Here is a 23,971-nt window from a genome sequence, read left to right on the forward strand (position 1 = left end):
CGTCAAAATATCTTACTTCTGTCCAAGACACCGTATATTTCTGAGTTACAAAATGGACAGCAAGCCTGTAACCGAGACGAAAACAGCAGATAATTTGCTCAAAACAAGGTAAAATCATCATTTTTTTCTTTTTCATCGAATGTGCCATTTAATTTGATACTTATTCATCTTTACTACATGCAAAATGCTTCATTAATTAAGTCAGGATAGTGAAAACATTTAGGGCATACTGAAAAAAATCTTGCTTTGATTACGAAATATAACGTATTTCTAGTCCGTTCAGTTCATATAACTGGTCAAAATACAATATAAATATGTACATTATTGTCGTATGAACAAGTTACAATACATAAATAACCCGTTTTTTGTATATTTGGTATGATTTTTATGTTTCCACGTGTGCATTTTAAGGCACCGCACAACTTTGTCAATCATAACATTAGGGCACCGCATTATTCCTCCTTAAAATCACCACATTTTTCTGTTTTTTTAGCACCGTTTATTTTTTATATTCATGTTTGCTTTCAGAAAAAGAAGACGTTCAAACCTATGTCTGAACAAGCCAAAGCAACGTGCGAAATTGGCAAAGCTGCAGATACTGCAGCAACTGGAGAGCGCCCAACTAAGTCTTCTGATATCAGCAGCCCTGTATTTCAGGACGATATGCTTAACGCACCACATAAGAAAAAGAGTATGAAGTCAAACTTTCGCAAAAGATTGTTTAAAAAAAGCACATTGGAGACCATGACTGAAGAGATTATGGAAATATTACCCGGGTTCCTGCAAAAACTACACCATGAAAATTTGTGCTATGACTTTAGCAACTTTATCAAATTAGTATGCAATAAGAAATTCCCATTTACAAATATTTCATTCCTTTTGTTTCTCGATGTTGTTAGATGGTATAGTCTGCCAAGAACTTCAATCTTTCCATGTGGGGTTTATCAGTTTGAATAAGTTCGAAAAGGAAAAAACATCCTTATCTATATATAGATACCATTGCACTTATCTAACTGGTAGTATTAACACAGATCAGACCTTCAGAAATTTTCCATAACATAACGTATGACATAACATAACCAGCAAGTAAACAATGTTTCATCAAATAAAACATACTTGTAAGAAGATTGTATAATTCAAAAGAAGACGGTGCCAGTATTTATCGGTCTAACGGAAAAAGATTGCGGTGTTTGAATTCAGTGTTGTACGGTGCTCCAATATTCGGGTCAGTAGGCCTTTTTTCAACATATATTCCCTGAAATTTACGATAGAAACACACAATTTTGTATGGCATTGGAATTAGGGTTAACCATAATAAATATACGAGCTCGTTAGGTCATAGAACAAAGACATCGTCGTTATAACTCATGTTTTTGTGACAAGAACGAGTCATCTTGAGGTACACACGATCTTTTGTAAACACTATTTCTTCGAAGTATGTGTTTTTGTGTGAATTGTATTGTGCTAGATTAACAATAAATTGTCTCAAAAATTCGATGGAATACTTAAACAATTGGAATAATCTTGCAATGTCCAGCAGTAAGATATTTTGTAAGCTATTACCTGGAATTTGTTATCCCGCCATTAAAATTTTGTCCAGAAATATACGGTGTCTCGGTCAGAAGGATGATTTTTTGACGTTGCGCGGAAAAGTTGTGGTAATCGCCCTATCACCGTGAAATTGAATTTAAATAATCTGTGGGCATGGTCCTAATTTCAAAGCTGAAGATCAAAGGGAAAAAAAATAGATCATGTCATCAAGATCTGGGTCAAGTGATATCAAAGTTCAATTTTACATCTAAATATGTGCACATGGTCAAACTTTCATAGATGTAAATCAAAGGACAAGAAAGTAGGCCACTTGTCAAAATCTAGGTCAGCTGATATAAAAAATCATTTTTACATCTCAGACTGTTCACATGGTCGAAAGTCAATTCCATTGCTGTACACCAAAGGAAAAGAAAGAAGGTCACATCATCGAAATCTAGTCACCTAATATCAAAGTTTAATTTAACATCTAAAATTGTGTACGTGGTCCAAATTTCAAAGCTGTACATCAAAGGACTAACAAGAAAGTAGGCCACTTGTAAAAATCTGGGTCAAAATTTCAAAAACTATGGTAGAGGACCTATAAATTATAATATGCTCTAAGCATTGTACCCTCAGACATGAAGATTTTTTTTTAAAGTTTTCACTAAATGAAATCAATTAAACTTTCAGAAAAGAAGGTTTTTTAAACTTTCATTTTTGAAACTTTTCTTGCCCCATGACCTACTTATGCAACAGACAGGAACCATTTGAACAACGTTGAAAGGGGACCACACAAGGATCATTCCTGTAAAGTTTGGTTACTGTGCTGTCATTGGTTTCAGAAAGTAATTGCCGACGACACACGTCGACGGACAATGGGGGTTCACAATAGCTCACCGCTCAGGCGTTTTTCCATGTTACTGATTTTCAGGTTCCTGCTACAAAGAAGCAACAGCATGCAAATGGCTATCAGAAGAAAACATGTTATCACTGATCCCTGTAGTATCCGCCATTTACCTCTGCAATGTGAACTTGACCTTAAATACCAGAATTTTGTGTGCAATAATTTGCTCACAATGGTACACATTTACACCAAATTATGTTATAACTCCTAAATATATTCTTGATGGAAAAGCATTACATCTAACCACAGAGTGTGACCCAGTCAAGTCATTGTGTGAACCGCTACGCCTCATAATGGTGAATATTTGTATAAAGTAATTCTAAAGTACATACATGTAGAAGATATGCTTGGTATGTACATTTTTTCATATCTGGGGACCTTGACTTTGCATATATTAACCTATATTATGTTAGACAACTGTACCTTGAAATTTTCAATGAAAAAATTAAGTCTTCCAGCCAACTGTGAACAGTATGTGGGTATGAAGGTTTGCCTGGTTGCAAAAGAAAGTTTATTCGAGTTTGAAAGCCTTAAAAAAACAAGAACGGGTTGAACCGGATGATGCTCCCGAATAGGTTTTGGACACAGAAAAATATACCTCTTGTTATGTTAGAGTTATGTTCCGGACAAAGTTCAGTGTAAAACTGAACAAAGGGCAATAACTTCAAAATTGGTTAAGGCGAAGTTATGGTTCTTTTGCTTTGTACATCTAGCCAATAAGATCTATCTACCTTCAAAGTGTCTTGTTCATATCTATTATACTTTCAGAACTACATTTGTTTATTCTGGACAATGTTCAAAGTGTAAAAATGTACAAAGGGCAATAACTCCAAAATTAAGCAAGGCACATTTATTGTACTTTTGCAATGCACTTCTAACAAATGAGATCTATCTACCTACAAAGGTTCATGTTGATATCTCTTACAGTTTTAGAGTTATGTCCCGGACAAAGTTCAAAGTATAAAAATTAACAAAGGGCAATAACTCCAAAATTAGGCAATACAGAGTTCTGGTGCACTGCATAACTAATTAATGAGATCTATCTATATACAAAGTTTCATGTTGATACCTCTTGTTGTTTCAGAGTTATATCCTGGACAAGAATAGCTGACAGACAAAGAGGCGACTATATGCTCACCGTTTGGGAGCGTAAGAACATAAGCACTTTATAACTAGTTAAAGACATCACATTTTATTCTTTTACTATAATAAATAATATTACATCATTTCCAATACATAATTATGAACTGTTGTGAAGATGTTTTTACTTTAAACAATTTAAATCCATAAATACAACCCATGCAAATGACAAAACATGATCCATTATCAATTTTTAAATCAAATTTCAACATTTTTCCAGTTCTTTAAGTATTATTCACAGCTACAAGAAATTTATTCTTTCTATTCAGTTTTTAGGATTGTCAATTTTTGGTTAATTTTCAAAATATTGATGAATTATTGGAAAATGTTTTCTGCTTCTGTCTTGATGTGATTTTGATGATAATGACATCCATCCATGCACTACGTGTACTGCCATGATTAAGCTATTTACAAACTGAAAACAAAAGAAGAAAAAACATCAAAAACCATCCAATTTATTGTAATCTGGGATATATTATATTTAAGAAATAATATATCCCAAACTGTGATTTTATCACTCAATAACATCACTGTTTGGAATTCGGATGTGAGGAATTATATCACGAGGGCATAGCCTGAGTGATGTAATGATGCGCATCTGAACGACAAACAGTGATGTTATCAAGCGATAGAATCACTGATTTGGATATATTATTTCGATTCTAACATGACATCAACAAATAAATGCTGCCGTACTGGATATTAAGCAAATTAAGCAAAATTGCGCCTGATTTGTTTCTATACTTATTGTCAACGCGTCGGATTTTATAGTGGTTATATCACATGTATAATGATTACATCACATGTCTAAATATAGAACGCCAAACAGTGATTTCATTGCATAATAACACACACTTGCGGTTCTTCAATAGGGAAAAATGCGGGTCTAGTTAGAATACCCTATCATGTACCTATTCATCACTATTATATTTAAGACAGTTTTGTTATATGGTCAAGGAGTAGTTATCTGTAAATTGTAACAAGAGACCAAAAAAATATATAAAAAATCTTTTTTGTGTGCGAGTGTGGTTTTTTTGTTGTTGTTTTTTTTTTTTTTTTTTTGGGGGGGGGGGGGGGGGGGTGGACCTTAACAAGCCTTAAATTATCCATACAATTGATGTATCATTAAGGTAGTCTTACTGTAATGCTTTCCTGCAAAAAAAGTCTAACATAGGCTAATATCGTAATAAATCGGTCCAGGGTTGCAGGTTGTTTATAACCTGACATTAGTACAATGCGAAATAAAGGCTTAGTGATTATAAATAATTTAATGTTCAAGATTTTTGAAAAAAAACATTACGGAAATAACCAATTTCGCTGCAATGTTGGCTGATATTAGAATTTTTTGGCAGAAAAGCATTAAAGTAAGACTACCTTAAGAAATGTTGCCATTGTGTTTACTTACAAATTAAAAAAAAACAATATCTATCTATATGTTTTTTATAAAAAATATTTCATAGATAATAAGAAAATTTCCAAGCTTAACTGTTACATTTGGTTACTTTTAAATAAATATTGGCATGGTAAAGGCCATATAGCTACATGTACTTTCCAGCTTGACTGGGTTGTTCTCCATGCAGTATGCCTCCAGATTCATGCTTAAAGGTTCTTGAAAAGTTTGAAAATGGATTAACAATCCTTACATCAAGACTTTTTCCTTCTTTAGCAGGGGTCGGCCAATTACAGGCATCTTTCCTCTTGCAAATTCTTTAAAATAATGCAGTTTACTTACAAAAAATTATTTCCCTTTCAGAGAAGTGTTAATGTCCCCAAAATTATCATCCCACTTCTCCATACATGTTCCTGTGGAAAAAGCCCCGTAACATTACAGTTTGGGATATGTTGGCCAGATTCAAACCCAATGCGATGAACAGCTAGTGAAACCCAGCAACCATAAAAAATAGATGTTATCCGGAACTTGGCAAATGTGGGATTTTCCTAGCTAAACCAAGATACTAACAAATATTTACTGTTACAGCTTCACGGTGCACTTCCGGTCACAATAGATTAGTCAACTCGTTGCGCTTATTTCGAAGCTGTAACTGAAGAAGTTTGATTGTACCTCTAGATTAGCTTGGAAAAAAAAATTCTTAATTCAAGAGTAAGTCTTAGTATTGTCCAAAGGAACCCAAAATGTTTTGAAGAGAATATTCTAGTAGGTGGGAGCTTAATTTCTTACGCTCTACGGATGATGTACATGCGCACCAGACCATGATTAATCTTAGTGTTCTTTCTACAATGTATTATCCGTAAACATGCAAAGTTCCTGACATGAAACTTAAATTTGCTGGATACAAATGTATGAATTTAAAATGTATGAAAAGACGAAAGCAGTTACCTTATCTTATCTTAAATGTTTGTGAACTGATATTTTTGTTGATCTAAATCATCTCATATCCTTTTAAGAGCAAAGCAAAATTTAATGTCAAAATATACCAAATTTAAAAAGAAATTTGATGAAATTACAGTAGAACTTCTTAAAGTCGAACTTCGATTAGTCGATTTTCTTGATGTGTCGAAGTAAAATGAAAGTCCCGATTTTTTTCCTTATATATTCCTTATCAAAACCTATTTATGAGTGGAGATTTTATGTGTCGAATTTTTCGATGTGTCGAAGTTTTTTTCGTGGTCCCTATAGAATAAATCTAGAACAATTTACCACAAATAAGTCGAAGTCCTTCGATTATTTTAACACCTTCGATCTCGAGACATTTTTCACACCTTTTCTGGCCGCGGAGACGATTTCAGAGCAACTTTAGTGACAGGTGTTAATTACACAGCCGAGTGTTCAAACAGCCTTTGTATGCGTTTAAATGTGTGAAAAAAATGCTTTAATCGTTACTATTTTAATTGCATTAGCGGTATTTGAAAGTGCAATCATGTAAACAGTAAGAACTATCATTTGAGTACTTCCGTGACCCAGTGTCGCGTGATAATCACACGCAAAAATAATTACTATAAGCTGGTTTAGTTATTGCCCTTACGTATTGTTACTCCTTTTGTAACTTTATTGTATACGTCAACTGGTAGTCCAAATCAATTTAGCCGTGAAAAGTTACTTAACGCTGTCATTATTTATCATTGTATAATGTAAAATATCAGATTAATGAATGAAAGAAAACATGAATAGGTTACTTTATAGATCTTATAAATAGGGCTAGTCACGGGTTTTGAAATTTGGTCATGAAATTCAGACCGATTCATTGAGTCGAAGTCCCGATGTGTCGAAGTTTTTACACAAGTCCCTCCAACTTCGACTTACCGAAGTTCTACTGTAGTTAACCATCACTTCTTTCTCCATAAGTAAGCTGTAATTCAATTGATAAGAAACTTTACAATAAAGGTAAATAATTATGTTGTGCCCTAAATTATTATCATATGCATGAATATTAGGATATTTTATAAGACTTACATGGAATTAAACGATAAAATTCTATTAGTCCTTCTTAATACTGTTGACTGACACATAATGGTATAGTACAACTAGAAGGAACAATGTCACGCCCAACGCATTAGCGAAGATTGCAAGCTGTACGTCTGTAACCATCCTGAAAAGAAAACGTTACAGAGTAAAAGAAATGCCTAAGTTACATTATTTTTTATTATGAGCTTTACTTAATTGTAATATAACAATTCATAAACTTGGGGTTTTTCTCTCTCTCTATTAGAAAGCAGTCTTAGCCACTTATTTTTGGGCAGGTTACAGAGATAACTAGAACTGTGTCCAAAGGACATGGATGCCCTCACTGTGCAGATGTGCACCGGTTTAAGAGGAGTTGCGTTCACAAAATTTCTATATGGTATATAGTGAAAAAATCAACAAAGGGCCATAATTCTGTTAAAATTTGGTCGCAGCAAAAATTCCTTCCTTTTCTTCCATCTACACATTAAGGTTATTCATCCCTGGAAGTTTAAGCAAAATCTGCCATCCGGTTTAAGAGGAGTTGCATTCACAAAATTTCTATATGGTATATAGTGAAAAAATCAACAAAGGGCAATAATTCTGTTAAATTTGGTCGCAGCAAAAATTCTTTCCTTTCCTGCCATCTACACATTAAGGTTGTTCATCCCTGGAAGTTTAAGGAAATCTGCCATCCGGTTTAAGAGGAGTTGTGTTCACAAGATTTTGGGACTTACGGACAGACAGACGTACCGATGGACAAGTGCAACGCTATATGCTCCCCACTTTGTAGGAGCATAAAAATTCATCAAAACAATAAAGTCCAGCAGTCAAATTCATTTTATTCATTTACATACATGATTGTGATAACTAAAATGGGAACTATAAATGTGTCCATAGGACAAAGGTGCCCCAACACTCCATTGTTTTGTCAATCTTATGACTCTAGGTTGAAAACTTAAATTCTTTTACTACGTTATATAGGCAAGAACTTTACAAATACTGAATAACTCCACAAGCAAACCCCAAGGTGCATAAGTTCACATGCTGACCAATTTTCTTGTAAACTTTCAGGCCTACAGGTCAAACACAGTTTTAGCTATGCATAAACAAGTTGAAAATTGGAAATATTTACTAAGTCAAGGGCAATAACTCTTAACAAAACCGAGAAAAATCCACATGCAAAACCCAAGGTGCTAGTTCAAACAGTGATTGTTTGATTCATTTAATTCCCTGGTAAAGTTTGGTTTGTTTTAACTCGCAGGCCACTCAAGAAACAATAAACAAATAATCGAAACGGTTTTTATTAAGTAAAGGACAATAATCTAGACAATGCTGGATAATCCCAAGCGAAACCCAAGGTGACATCGGACCTTTCCCAGTGTTTAACAAGTTTTATGTAATTTGGATAAATTGTTTATCCATTGCTACATCTGAGAATAATCATTAGTCACTGGTTGCCCTGGTTTTTGCACCAAAAGAAGCACTATGGTTTTAATGTTTGTTAATCACTTGTTTGGTTTAAGGCAGTTTGAGCCTAAACGTGCGTTCCGCACTCGAATGGGAAAAGGTGCTATATATGTGTTCCGCTAGTGAAAAAGCACAGAAAGGAGATTTCCACTTCACAATGCTGAACTTATTCCTATATTTCAGTTCCATGACTCCTAGGTTAATATTTTTTTGAGTATGCAGTGACACAAATTGAAAATTACAAATTTTAACTAAGTCAAGGACAATAACTCTAACAAAACAGAATAAATCCACAAGCGAAACCCCAAATGCACAATTTTACATGCTGAGCAACATTCCTGTAAAGTTTCAAGACTCTAGGTCAAATACTTTTTGAGCTTTGTGCGACACAAGTTAGAAATTGCAAATTTTTACTAAATCAAGGGCAATAACTCTGACAAAACAGAAAAAGTCCACAAGCAAAACCTCAGTTGCACAACTTCACATGCTGAGCCACATTCCTGTAAAGTTTCATGACTAATGGTCAAATACTTTTTGAGCTAAGTGCAACACAAAATGAGAACAGATGGACAAGGGTACATCTAAGTGCCCCCTCAATGGGCACACAAAAACTGGATTTTCAACTAGATCTAGGGCTCAAAACTGGATTTTTTTTAATTAGCTCAAATTTAAAAATGTGCCCTTAAGCCATTTATCATTACGCATGATCGATAGCCTTGCTTCAGAGGGTAGTGGAAGTAGGAGAGGATACGAGTATTTGAAAATGAAACAAATGCTTTTTATGATCTTACTCAAGCTTTTAATTAAAATATTTATATTTACCAAAAAGGGAACAGTAAACAAAAGGGCTAGGGCATCTTGAAAATCTTTTCAGATGGCCCTAGATCGCTCACTGACCCACAACCTCATTTGAGCAAATTAACCTAAGACAAGATTCCTGAAAAAGTTTTTCATGACAGTTGAGTCAAAAATGTGACCTCTTAGAGTGTTAACAAGATTTTTCATATTTTGAGCAGTGTTGACTAGTTTTTTGACCCCAGGTTGACATATTCAAACTTGACAATAAGAAATCATAAAACATAATCGAACCTTGTACGGTCAGGACAGAAGTTCAGGAATGCCTGGAATAAAACAGTAGCGACGTAGAGTTGTGAAGGATACCATAGGAACTTTCAATTTCATGCTCCCTGTTAGTATTGAGATGACCCGCAATGTTTGGAACGTCAAAAGGGACCAGAGACAAAGACTGAAATAAGACGCTGATAAAGCTCTTGATGACATGAGTCAAAAATGTGACCTTTACTTGCTCACGCTCGCTCACCCAAGGTAGTGTGTTCCATATTTGATGTTTGTACCTATAAGCAGGTGGCGTCATGTATGAATTACAACGTCAATGGGTACAAGGTCATAGATATAGTTTTATATCATTGAATTTGTCTACACGCGACCAGCTGTGTTATTTTCATATTGTACGAGATTCGTTAGTTAGGAATTGGGAACTATTGGGTGACACGAGCCAATTAGTCAAGCCCGGATGAAACTGCTTGCTAACTGTGTTTCGTAGCTTTGCTACGGGTGATGGTGATAATTTTACTGCAAGCGGTTATATAATGCGAGGCATTGGTTATTGAAGGCACACCTCGGTATTGTGAATATGTTAGCACTCGCGTCAGATCAGCTAATATAATTAGTGTAATTGTGCATGAAGTTTACCGATGTTGTATTTCCGATTTGTCGCTTAATTTCTCGCGTGTTCTACTCATCGTTGGTAAATATTGATAACACAAAAATGATTCGAGAGTTACGTTCGTGCATGATTTATTGGTTTCGAGCAAATCCAACTGAAGTGTGTCATGTGAAATACAATATTTATAACCCGTGTGTAATGTGTGAACGAATGTTTGTGTATACTTGTATTTAAAATCTTATTTCCTGATAAAGCCAATACGATACCTTTGTGCAATCATCGATTGTTTAATTATCGGAATGTGTCTTTTTCTATGTGACTGGGAATTGAGATATCCTAATGAGAGGTGGCACCCGATTATGTTAACTTATAAAATTGTTATAACGAAGGATTGGGTCGGCCGCAAGGTAAAATTTCAAATGTTTTTCGTCATTTGGGGGTTGAAATTTTGTTCGTATATAAGCCCGAAAATTCGCTATACGAGCCGGATGTGAGTCGTATAGAGATCTAGGCGATTTTAAGGGGTTTATAGGATAAGACAGTGACTTAGGTCAGCACCGGGTTGGGGAATGTCTATATAGGTGTACGCTATTTGAAGAGGTAATTTGTTATAAGAAGGCATGAGTTTGTGTCGAGATCTCGTTATTATTTGCTAGGTGGACAAGTCCGACTGTGAGTTTAAGTTTCGAGACCATTGAGATTGAACGCTGAGTGAGCGATAGTAGACTCTGATGACTAGAGCTACAGAAATTGAACTCTAAAGACCAGATTTCCAGGATATTGGAAATTAAGAGACAGAGGCATCGATAAGAGTGCTTAACGACTGTAGCTTTTGTTCTGTGGCCGATAGTTTTTATATCAAAGTGAAAGTGTACTATCCTCATCCAAGCAAAATTACCCTGTAGACAATGATCCTGACCAAGTATGGATAAGGACCATTTGAGCAATAACTTGTTGACACCAGTAAGATGTTCACAGGTTTTTTGTTCCATTTATGTGGAGTACTATGTTCAGATATCTCATCGCGTATTGTGATGACGCCGTTTGAGCGATGTTTGAAATACGGGGTAGGAAGCCATAGCTGATTGCTAATTGTTCATGGTAATGTGCATAAAACCCGCCAACCTATAGATTGGACAAGCAACTGACAATATTTGTTTTTGTGGATCAATCGGTTAATGTTTTGCATCCCCAGGCAGACAAAATTGAGCGTCGCGCGGAAATCCTTGTGCGTGGCGAAGAGTCATGTGTGGCGATACGCAGGTCGCTTGTAATACAAACACCGAAGGGTATGCGAGGGGATCTACGCTCGGAATGAAGAGCGTCACCGGGTGTTTATTGAACCTGAAAAAGCTAAGTCCAATTTATTAGACGTTTACAGGCTTTGTTAGTAATGTCGGTCAAGCCTGACAGTCTTATAGTTTATTGCTCAAAACCGCATAGCATATAAAAATTCCAAAAATGTCTATGTCTTGCCTTTCAAGCTTTTTATTTCAAAAGCTTATATTTCTTTTCTTTTCAATTTATGACAATATAAAAAATCTCAATCAAATGTATTATTGATCTAAAATAAACATATAAACATCAATCTTTTGTCTATCCGGCCATACTGGGTTTAAACAAGGTGCTTTACAGATTGATTCCAAATTTTTGAATGGGAAAATATATTCGAACACTCTACGGTGCATGGGCAATTTATTTCGTTAAAAAAATATTCCGTTTAGTTTGTTCCGACTCAGTTTAACTCTTGCATTTGAATAAGCAAATCAGATTTTCGCGCACTGTACAGCCGTCAGTTTGTTTATCGGCGTGTAAAAGGAGTTTAAATATATGAGAGGATTAAATCCTGATTTTTCGGATGTTGAAACAAGTTTAATTATTTTGACACAAAAGGTATTTATTTTTTTAGTTTTTTGTTCATAAATAGGTCAAAAACTAATGTAAATAACACTGGTCTTAATTGTTTTTTCTTTCCGCCCGATTTTCTGGCGGAACATGCTATGGGTTTTTGAGCAATTTCGATATGACGTTGCTTTGCCCAGAAGCAAAATTATCTCAAAGCGACGTCATATTTATAGGACTACCTGAAAGCATACTAGTTGGTAGCCTAATTAATTCGGCGTGAACGGTTTGACCCATTTTACAGACTTTTTTTTCTTACTGTCAAGTTGGTGAGAGAACTCTGACGCAAAGATAACCCCTTCACTTTATAAATATATTTGATTGAACTTTGTTTTTCAAGAAACAAGCACATGGTAACCTATTAATGCAGGAGCAGGAAGGAATGTGATAATATTTTACAATTTGATAAACTTTTTTATGCGTGAAAAAAATATATTTTACGTTACTTTTTAATGCGTGTCAAACATTAATTTTTTTGTTAACAAACACTGCTCCAAAATGTTCTTTTTACTTCATTACAATAAGGTAGAAATAATTGTACATATATACATGAGCACGATATTGAATAGATAGCCAAATTGACGATTATCGCGAAAATGTATAACAAACTGCAAATCCATATAATAAATGACATTAAAATGACGAAATGCGATTGCAAGTTAATTAACATGTTGCTCTTGTTCAACTCTTGTTGTACTATTACTTTTTGTAAATCATTGTCCATGTTGTTTACCTGATAAAATTTTTGGAAAGCCTGAAAATATGATACGTGTTCACTTCCGGTGCCGAAACTTAGCTATATTCCGTCCATTACATACGGTCATTTATTCCGGATTATGATCAGTTATTTTACCGAAGGTCTCAATCTAGCTGCCAGTTCGACCTAGCTCACTTTTTCTGGCGGACCCAGTGTAATTTTGTACTCTTTGTTTTATTGTAAATCAGCTTAATTCTGGATTCCATTGTACTTGATGAATTATATACTGTCTTCAACTTTAAACACCAACACTATCTAATTAAGTCTAATGAGGCCCGAAATATAATATGGTAGCCATCTATTTTTTTCAGAAATCTTTATTCTGTTATAACACTGTATATATGTTTTGTCTATGCGTAATGAGGGGGCCATCCATTCCTTCGAGTAAGGTCCCGAACTGTCACCTTTTTTTTCCCCTGCCCCCTTAAAAATTGTATTGAAACACAAAGTTGATTTTTACCTCCAGCAATTTCAAGAGTTTTAGCCAAAAACTAATTTTGACAGAAAAAGGGACGTACGCGATAAAGAAACCCAAAAGTACGTAATCTTAAGACTGTAATAAAGGGGTGGGGCCTTTAAAAAACCGGGGTATTGGCAAAAAAGGCCCCGTCGTTCAAGCGTCTATCTACATGTATTTGGGTTTTCGCCCCTAGCCACCATTTTTTGTTTAGCCTCTTTGTACCCCCCTCCGTTTTAAATCAAGTTCGGGTGGGCCCCAGTACAAGGTTCTGATCTTTTGCGGCCTCCAGTTCCCAAATTTTCGGTCCTGTGCCCTTTTCAAAGAACACGCTCCGAGGGGAAAAGTGAGTATAACACTGTTTAGATTCACCACTTTTAAACCTGGACAGCTCACGTGGGTAGTACATCTTTAATTCTTCCGCAACAAAATGAGGTTTTGGAGAATACACAAAAAACAACTTTTTAAGTCATATATATAACACATAAATACCAGATGCATAAAATACACGTTAAATTAAGTCTAGTTTTGTATATTGTTTACAAATTCGGCAATATTAATGGGTTTTTTGTAATGACAAATGCGAAAAGTATTAAACAACTATCTCCACTACCCGTTTACAGAATTAACGCGGTGCTCCATCTTAGCCAAAAAGACAAAATTTTTCAATAGAATTGATAAAAAGACATAATCAAGAAGAAAAATAACTAGATTAATCTTTTTAAAAAATCCTACTAACAGAAAAGAAAAACACTTAATTGATTAGAAATGTTTTAATCAAGGGAATTACCCCCCCCCCCCCCCCCCCCTCCCAAAAAAAAATAATAATAAAAACGAGTATCGATGAATTATCTACAACTTATCAATAATACATGGCTGTCTCGCAAATGTTTTCTTTTATTTAAAAAAAAACATGCTAGACTCACCAATTTTCGCTTCTTAACTTTTACTAGGAAAAGCAAATCTATTGCTAAAAAGGTCCGCTTCCTGTTAGGAGGGTGAAGTCAAGTGTTTCATTGAACTCCCCAGCTCTATTTAAGTTGTACACATTTAATTAAGCGTCACTTAGACCGTTAGGCTTCATACCTTACACTTTACAAATCACACTTGTCTGGTATATTTTGTTTACCGTACTCACGTTTTTAGGGGAAAATGCATTACCTCACTTCATTTTCTTTAATTATGGGTATCGTTGGTGCTTTGATTGTAAGGAGTGATTGCCAATGTAGCTGCACTGATATAGAAGTCACTAAACATCTCCTTCTACAAGAGATGTACAAATTACGTTCTGAAATGCAGACGGCATCTAAAGAAACAGACTCAACAAAAGGTAACACTTTATTATTAATTACATTTCGAATTTCAGGTCTATGTTGTTTATTAAGATTAAAAACTGAATGTTTAACAGATTGGAATTACTTATCAAGTTAATTAATTCATTATGGATACATTTGCATTATACATGAAGTTATTTTTTATGTTTAGAGGAAGTCTCGTTATTCAATTGACATTTTCTCTCTTAAGTTATTATCATTGCGTAGGTATATTATTATTATTATTATTATTATTATTATTAAATAATAATAGTAATAGTAATAATAAATCTAAATAATAATAACAATTTCAGAGAGAAAATGTCAATCGAATAACGAGACTTCCTCAAATAACTAGAGACATTATTTATTATTATTATTGTTATTATTAATGAAATTATACTATTTAAAGCAAATAAAATAACTTAATTGGCACTGGCTTTGTTTACGAAATACCATCAAGCTTTTTTATGTAAAAAGCAATACATGTGTATTCCAAACTGGTGACATATTCAAAAATACATTCTAACATGCTTTTCCGCTATCAAACAGATAAGACTAGCAGGTGCATAAGTAACAATATGTATGTGTACATCATAAATAAGGATGCTTACATGTCATATGACATCAGATATAGGTCAGTTAACAAAACCTCTGGCAGAAAATCACTTCAAAAAGTCTTTATTTTAGTGATAAAAAGAATATTATATTCGTGTAGGCTCAATACTGAATTTATTGAACTCGTTGAATAAATACCGCCTCCGTGGTCGAGGGGTTAGAGTCGATGAGTTCTAATCCAGTTACCTCTCTGGCGTGGGTTCGATCCCCGGGAGATGCTTTGGTCGTTTAGCGCGAAGAACGGTAGTCTAGTACTGGTGTAACAATCTAGGAACGATGGTTAGGAAACTACCCGCCTAAATGACTGAAATACTGTTGGGAAAAGGCGTAAATTGAAACACGGATTTATATTACATGTAATATAAATCCGTGATTGAAACAAACAAACAAACAAAACGTTGAATAAAATGATATTATACCTGCCAGAGACACGCATAATATAAAAATTCAATAATTGAACTTATCGTCATTCAGTATCCTCTATGTATGTATCTTTATAACGTTTAGTGTCCATCTTTATTTGTTATCCAATTAAAACGCTGTATTTCTTAAAAATTATCTGTGTTAATTTTCATAGAAGAACAAAGTCGATACTATATGAAATTCTGTTCATAGTCGCCTTTTTTGCATAGTTCTTCATAGAACCGCGTTCATACAAATAGTCGTGACGTAATAAAGAAAAAAATAATGAAGCAAAATAAAGATTGACACTTAATATGTTAGTATCCACCCGTAGCTGTCGTACAGAAAATAGAAACCTTCTCCTGTCTACCGCTCCAGTCGAAGTTTCTAATTTCTGTAGAACAGCACGGATAAACACTAACATATGCATAGCATATTATTAAAGAAAAGAGAAAAAAATGCTTTTTGTATTAAAATATATTATATATCGTGCAGATATGAACGCCCGTGTTGAAATACTTGAGCAACGACTTTTCGATTTTGATAATGCGACCTGTATTAAAGAGAAAGTTGATATGGATGGAAATGCTCAAACTGGCAAAACAATGAAGGAGAAAAGACTGAAAATTGAATCTGTCGTGCGACAAACTTTGAAAAATGAGAAAGCTGAAAGATTGAAATTTTTCAATACTATGAAAACCCAAATTGAAAAAGTGGATGAAAAAGTCCAAAAAACGGAATCAATGCTGGAAATTAAGATTAACAATGTTGTGACAGATGTAAAAGAAATTGTAAATAAGGAACTTTCTGCCATTGATTTACTGAAAACTAATGTTGCAAATGTTCTAAAAGAGGTAGAAATGTCCAATATGGCTATTTCGAAGCTTCAAGGCCAACATCAAGAACATCTTGAAATTTCTGAGAGGCGATTCAGTATTGTTCAAAAACAGTGTAAGTTATAATGTTAGTGAGTATAATAATGTTTATTACTATTACAGTTTATGGTTGTGATGATTATGATTGCGACAACGTAGATCATAACATCGTAGAAAAATTATGATGATCAACATCATCATCATCATTGCGGCGACAACCACGACGGCAAGTACAACGACAACGATGATGATGATTAATATTACTGTTATGATGACGACGGCTATAACCATGGCAATGACGAAGACGACGACGACGATGATGATAATGATAATAATAATAATAATAATAATAATAATAATATCTTTATTTAAAGAAGGTTACACATTAAGAACATACAATAACAATCATATATATCTTATTTCCAATGTGGCCTTCTGAAATAGAAAACAACAACAACAACAACAACAGGATATGCATAGTAGGTAGAAAAATGAATGTATAATATGTAATTTTTAAAATATTACAACTCATATATTTTCGACAGACACTCAACAATTTGTTTAAAACATATACGTATATTGCATCATTCGTTCGTTCATATATTTATTCGTTCATTCACATCATTCATTCACTCATATGAACATCAAGATATGCTTTGTATTTTTCTTTAAAACATTTAAGGTTATTAGCATTACGAATATTTAAAGGTATATTGTTCCAAATGTTCATGCCATAATAAGAAAATGTGTTTTTAATATAATTTGTTTTAGGTCTTGTCCATAATACAATATCTTTTCGTGACCTAGATCTTAAGTTATATATTTTGTTGTCGGATAAAGTCATCAGTTCTGTCATATAAGTCGGTGCGATGTTATTTAAAGTTTTAAAAACAAGCACCGCCGTGTGGTATTTACATCTGTCAAGGAACGGTAACCAATTAAGAGTTTCGAATAGATTTATTGACGGAGATCTTTGAGGTTCCTGTAAAATGATTTTAGCAATTCGTTTTTGTAACTTACAAACATTATTTTATGTAGTTTGTGTTTCCTTTACCCCATATAATACAACAATAGTCCATAATGGGCAATATATATGCATTGTAAAACAATAATTTCATATCAAAGTGCAAAAAATACGATATTTTTTTCAATAAGGCAATTTTTTCCGTTAAGTTTTCTACAAACATTGTCAATTTGCAAGTGCCATTTTAAGTTGTTATCTATGCAAATACCCAAGACTTTTTGATCAGTTACATTTTCAAGAGCTATTTCATTTATCTTAAGAATTAATTTTCTCATAATTTACTTTTTGTCTTGTTCCTATTACCATACATTTTGATTTATCTGGATTTAAGGCCATATTATTTATTTTGCACCATTTGTCCATGCTATTTTAAATGATCTTGAAGTTTTATTTCTACTTTTGATATATTTTCTCCGGACTCATAAAGAGTAGAATCATCTGCGTATAAATCAATTTTTATATCATTACCTATGAAAGCTATGTCATTTATGTATATTAGAAATGATAAAGGTCCTAATATTGAGCCTTGTGGAACACCGGAAAATTATTTTCATTGACTGAGATTGAAGATTACCTATTTTAACCAGTTGTATTCTGTTAGAAAGATATGACTTAAAGAACTTAACGGCATTTTCAGAAAAATGATAAAGTTTAAGTTTATGCAAAAGTATTTCATGGTCAACCAAATCAAAGGCTTTCTTTAAGTCTAAGAATACAGTCCCGATAATTTTTCCACTGTCAACATCTTTTAACCAAGTATCTATTAAACTAATTAGTGCAGTATTACATGAATGATTTTTACGAAATCCTGATTGTTTATTATGAATTATGTTCGTTTTTTCAAAGAATGAGTGTATTTGTTTGGCAATATGGCGCTCAAATATTTTGGATATAGTTGACAAAATTGATATCGGTCGATAGTTATTTGCTTCATTCGTATCCCCCGATTTGAAAATAGGTATAACTCGAGCTCTTTTTAAATCATCTGGGAAAATATTAGATTCAATACTATTATTGATAATTGATGCAATTATTGGTGTAATATAATCTCCACAATATTTGATGATGTTTGGTCCAATTCCATCTAATCCTGTAGATTTTTTAATATTCAGTTTTTTCAATAATAAGTTTTACTTCAAACGGTGTAATTAATTCAATATTAAATTCATGATATATTAGCTTTTGGTTTAAAGTTTCTTTTAATCTTGAAAAATTTGTATTTGAAAACTTTGTTTTATGTATGACATTCGAGATATTGACAAAATACTTGTTTAATTCATTTATAATATTTACAGTTCCGTAAATTTCTTTATTACCTGTCACAAGTCTGTCTGGCATTGTAATACAACCTTTTTTATTTAGATTTGAAACGTCCTTTAAATTTTTCCATAAAAATGCCGGGTCTTTGTTATTTTTAATAGCATTGTTAAAGAAATCTCTTTTACTTTTTTTAATCATTGATGTTATCTTATTTCTGAGCAAATGATGATGATGATGTTGTTGTTGTTGTTGTTTATGATGATGATGATGATGATGATGATGATGGTTAGTTAGAAAACGGTTGATATAATATTAGAAAACTATCCAAAGATTTTCCAAGTTTACAAGCTGCACTATGTCGCCAATAAGATGTGTTAATTTGTTCAGATATTTTGTCGCCAATAAGATGTGTTAATGTGTTCAGATATTTGTCGCCAATAAGAGTTAATTTGTTCAGTTTATTATCAAGTATAAAAATGAATTAAAAACCTGTTAATCTATAATATTATTTCTTTTAGTTTCATGCCTGGACGACACATGGAAAAAATATGGAAAAAAGTGTTATCGATTTGTGAAAGAAGCAAGCACATGGGATGACGCCAAAGTGAGTGGACTTAGTTCATACACGCATTAAGTTACAATAAAAAGTAGACCTATCATAAGAACGATGTAGTTTGTACAGTGTTACGATTCATATAAGAATAATAAAAACTTCATATTCAATACTTCACATTAAGCCTTATCTGAAGAAAAGATCTTTCATTAAATTGACCATGAGCTGGCCAAGTAATAGTCAGATCTGTAACCTTTTACTCATTCGATGACGTGAACAATTAAAATCTTTTTCTTTACTCTGAATTACTATGATAACATTTCAAAAACTGATGATAATGTTGTTAATGATGATGATGATGATGATCAATACTTCGACAATGATGATAATAATGAGAATAATGATATAAAGACGGCGATAGCAACGGCAATCGATGAGTTTTATTATCAAGTTGATGTGATGATAATTATTAATATGGTGATGATGTTGATGATGGTGATAATGATGAATATGATGATGATTATGGTGATGAGGATGGAGGTTATGATGATGATGATGATGTAAATTTCTTATATTTTCAGGAGAAATGCAGATTGATCCACGGCGACCTTGTAAGAATAGAAAACAAAGAAGAGAATGATTTTATAATGGATAATATCCTGGGAGGGAAATGTATGTACTATAATAATGAAGTTGATGGTTGAAGTATTTTAAATATAGATATGCATGTTTTTAGAAAGTTAATTTCTTACCCAACAAACACAACATTCATTTATTCATTTCAACATTCAACACAAACACGTCGGTGTTTTTAACCAATTATCATCCAATCCAAATTTTATATCTAGATGAGATGAAAATTTACTGTATCTAAAGACTAGTTTCTAAAGACCCTCGCATATATAACGACAGTCTGAACATCACATGTCTTTGTTCAAGTGCTAATATCAATATTGTCCAAAAGGTATAATCAATGGTGTATGTTTTCAGATGGTTTCTGGATTGGACTGGATGACACGCAGAATGAAAATAACTGGCAATGGAGGTCATCAGAAGGAACACAAAAACTTGGAAATTTTTCAAGCTGGGCTCCTGGCGAGCCTAACGATAAGTTCGGGGATGAGGATTGTGGAATGATAATTGCACAAGACGTTCACGATAACAAAGGACTATGGAATGACGACCAATGCTCAAAAAAGCATTCATACGAGGGCTGTTCGATATGTATTGTCTTTGCACGTGATTCTCGCTTTTAGCGCTTCCCACGTGGGTAATTTGTGTTCTGACCGATAGAGCGAAGCATAACGAAAAAATCAATACCAAATTGTACATGAGCTACAGCGGATTAACACAAATACATCGATTAAAACGCATCCACTCATTGACCACTGTGTGAAAAATGGTGGGCGCAAGCATTGCAAATTGCACTGAAATCCGGGGGTACATCAAAGGTCGCGCTGTATTAGGAAAGTCTGCGACTGAAATTTTCAAGGACGTTGTGGACATTTATGGTAAAGGTCGGATGTCTTATAGGACTGTTTGTAGATGGGCTAAGAAGTTTGCTTCAGGCAGAGTGTCCATTGAAAATGACACAAAAAGTGGAAGAAAAGTCAGCATCAGCACCAAACTTGCTGAAGCCAGAATTCAAGAACTGTTGCTTGAAGATGCGCGGTATACAGTGCGTGAGCTAGCGAAACTAACGGGGGTTTCATCATCAACAGTTCACTTCATTCTTAAAAAGCAGCTTAAAGTTAGGAAGATTACAGCACGCTGGATTCCACATCTCCTGACTGTTGAACAAAAGAGGTCACGTGTCCAATGTGCTCGTAAAATACTGAAAATGGCACAGAAGATGGAGAAAAACAACTTTTCTGACTTGGTTACGGGTGATGAGACGTGGATATACTTCTACGAGCCCCACAGGAAAATGAGTAACAAAGTTTGGGCTACAAAAGCTGCAAAGAGGCCTTGTATTGCCAAACGAACAATGAGTGTGCGTAAGATGTTGTACGCCATTTTCTTTACAGCACGTGGTCTAGCCATACAGGTACCTGTACCAAAGGGAAGAGGTATCACAGGCAAATTTTACCGTGATGTTGTCTTGAAAAAGTTGGACAAATACTTCGGGAAAATTCGGCCGAAAAGTGGCATGAGACACATTAAATTGCTCCATGACAACGCCCCTGCCCACAAGGCTGCTATAGTGACAGACTTTTTGGCGGGAAAACATGTGACAGTACTCCAGCATCCCCCGTACTCGCCAGATTTGTCCCCCTGTGATTTCTTCCTGTTCCCCAGACTCAAGAAAATGCTCGCTGGAAGAAAATATTCCAAGAGACCTTCAGTTGGTTCTGCCATATACCAGTGCCTCATCAGTATACCCACAAAAGACTACATCCGGGCGTTTCAGATGTGGCTGAAGAGACTGAAAATTTGCATACAAGTGCAGGGGGAATACTTTGAAGGGATGCACCAAAAATAAGTAGTTTGTTTTTCGTTTTCATGGAAATATAACCTTAGTGACAATACATATCGAACAGCCCTCGTATATTTGTGAAATAGTGAAACCACTTTAAATTGTGTTCATTAAGTCTGTTCTTTTACAACATTCAATTGTAAATATTATATTATTGTTTAAGCATGGCTATCTGATATATTGGCTGCTTTAATAATTACAACTTTATATTATAACAATACAAAATAATGGCTTTACTTCCCTGAATTTGTTTATTCATTTGATGATGTGAGATAGATGTATAAGTGACAAAAAGATGACGGTAGTTGTCTTCGATTTACATGGCTGTAGGTTCGAATTATATTAACATATGTTGCAAAGTGGTCCTTAGATGACTTTATAACATTGCTTGCGTGAACGGTGTTAGAACATTAACGAGTTTTTGTCATGTTACATAGCTGCTAAAATCACACTTAAATGTGTGTATGTGTGTGCGTGTGTGCGTGTGTGTGCGTGTGTGTGCGTGTGCGTGTGTGTGTGTGTGTGTGTGTTAAAATTTCGAAAAGGTCGTGTAAATAGAGTTCATATACATGTAAATAGTTTTCGGAAATGTAATGGAAATCAAATAGAAGAAATAAAAGAGTCCATACTTTCATACATTATGAGAGTAAACTTCACATTATTGCGACAATATTCATTTAGATTGTTTAAATCAGATTGGTGTGGTTTTTTTATATTTTTATGTAAATAATTCTTATTATTGCGCATGCTTTATATGATACAATAAATATAAATGAAAACATACCAAATTACGTTCTTTTCTGTGCATAATATATGATAGATATTAGACGGTGTAAGAGAGAAAAATAGACAATTTGGATATGCAAAAGTCTAGATGCAATCATGCAGAAAAATCAAACATACCCACTGTTCGGATAGATGTTTGGTTTAACCGACATCAAAATCAAAGAAATCAATTTATTAACATTCTTCTAACAAAACTGTTTATTCCTCTCTAGAAAATCTAAAATATTCTCAGATAATCTCACTTTCAATAAAAGAGCTGCAGAATGACCTTCGCTGAGAGGTGATTCGGTTGTGGTAGTTTTCACTCCGGATCACGGCAGTAAGCCACATTCAATTTACCACAGCACAGTTCTGCCATTGCATCGTTCCTTGGCAAGCTGTCAAGCAGTTTACCAGTATTATTTGCCTTCACTTTCGAAAGAACTTGATTATTTCAATACTTGTCAGAGCAGAGGTACAGTGCGAGTGTAGAAAGTATCTTAGTATCAATCACAATGAAAGTGAATTGCTACGTCCGGGAATCGAACCCGGGTCGCCCGATTTTCAGTCCAACGCTCTAAATTTTGAGGTAACCGGACGCCTCTGCTTGCTGAGAGTTGATATTACTGTATATTTTGGGTCATAAAACCTGGCACGTAAAGGGCTTAATGTACAAAACAGGTGCTTCATTTTAAACAATTAACCTCTACCATGCTAAATGTCTTTAATGGCCATGGGCATCAAAACCATTCAGATTTATTACGGAAATTTTCAAAAATATGTACTGACTGAATAGGGAACGATGTAGATCATGAAACGACGGAAATATGGTGTACCGACACAATCAAAAATAGATTCTGATGCGAGGGTAAAAATAATTGCCTGCTTAACTAATGATAATAGAAGTATTGCATCTTTCATATTATCAAGATCTATAGTTTGCCTTTCATCCCCGTATAACCGAGTTTGTCAGTTCACATTGCAATAACATTTAACAATCCTTATATAAATAAATCATTGTTAGCAATTTGTGTTGTTCATTTTACTTTTAATAAATTGGAGTGAACAGACTGGCGGCGTCCATGAACAGAAGTTTGACTATGTTGAGCGTTTTAAAGTTCAATTGCCATACATTCACAACTTGCACTCACACAGCTCGCTCCTAATATAACAATGATAACGTTGAGATAATAAGTTTCTAATTTAAAAATAATACTTAAAAACAATGCTTACAATTTATTTGGAAAAGCATTCAAATAAGAAAGTTCTGCAACAAAGATCTTCAGTGGTTATATGAAGTTGTTTATTTAGAATGCTTGATGTGAGATCAGTTAAAGAAACTTTGATTCATTCCCGGCACTTCATAAACCTATAAATTTCAAACCTTGTGAAAGATATGAGCCGTGTCACGACAAATCCAACATAGTGTGTTTGCGAC

At 34.1% G+C, this 23,971-nt stretch overlaps 1 protein-coding gene and 1 long non-coding RNA gene across 2 annotated transcripts; one reads left to right on the forward strand and one right to left on the reverse strand.

The window, feature by feature from the left end:
- Positions 1 to 7,054: 7,054 nt before the first annotated feature.
- On the reverse strand, positions 7,055 to 13,134 carry LOC132751227 (uncharacterized). The gene is made up of 2 exons (XR_009628655.1): positions 12,767 to 13,134; positions 7,055 to 7,122 (listed from the first exon to the last, which is right to left on the reverse strand). It is a non-coding gene; the product is annotated as an uncharacterized LOC132751227 (long non-coding RNA).
- A 1,158-nt stretch (positions 13,135 to 14,292) lies between these two features.
- On the forward strand, positions 14,293 to 20,616 carry LOC132751228 (asialoglycoprotein receptor 1-like). Its single transcript, XM_060741380.1, has 5 exons — positions 14,293 to 14,577; positions 16,076 to 16,531; positions 19,258 to 19,343; positions 19,874 to 19,964; positions 20,283 to 20,616. Exons 1-5 carry the CDS (start codon positions 14,400 to 14,402, stop codon positions 20,546 to 20,548), a joined length of 1,077 nt encoding a protein of 358 aa, XP_060597363.1. The 5' UTR covers positions 14,293 to 14,399; the 3' UTR covers positions 20,549 to 20,616.
- Positions 20,617 to 23,971: the final 3,355 nt, after the last annotated feature.

This window comes from Ruditapes philippinarum, unplaced genomic scaffold, assembly GCF_026571515.1.
Source record: "Ruditapes philippinarum isolate M1 unplaced genomic scaffold, ASM2657151v2 ctg470_1_1_1_1, whole genome shotgun sequence".
NCBI lineage: Eukaryota > Metazoa > Mollusca > Bivalvia > Venerida > Veneridae > Ruditapes > Ruditapes philippinarum.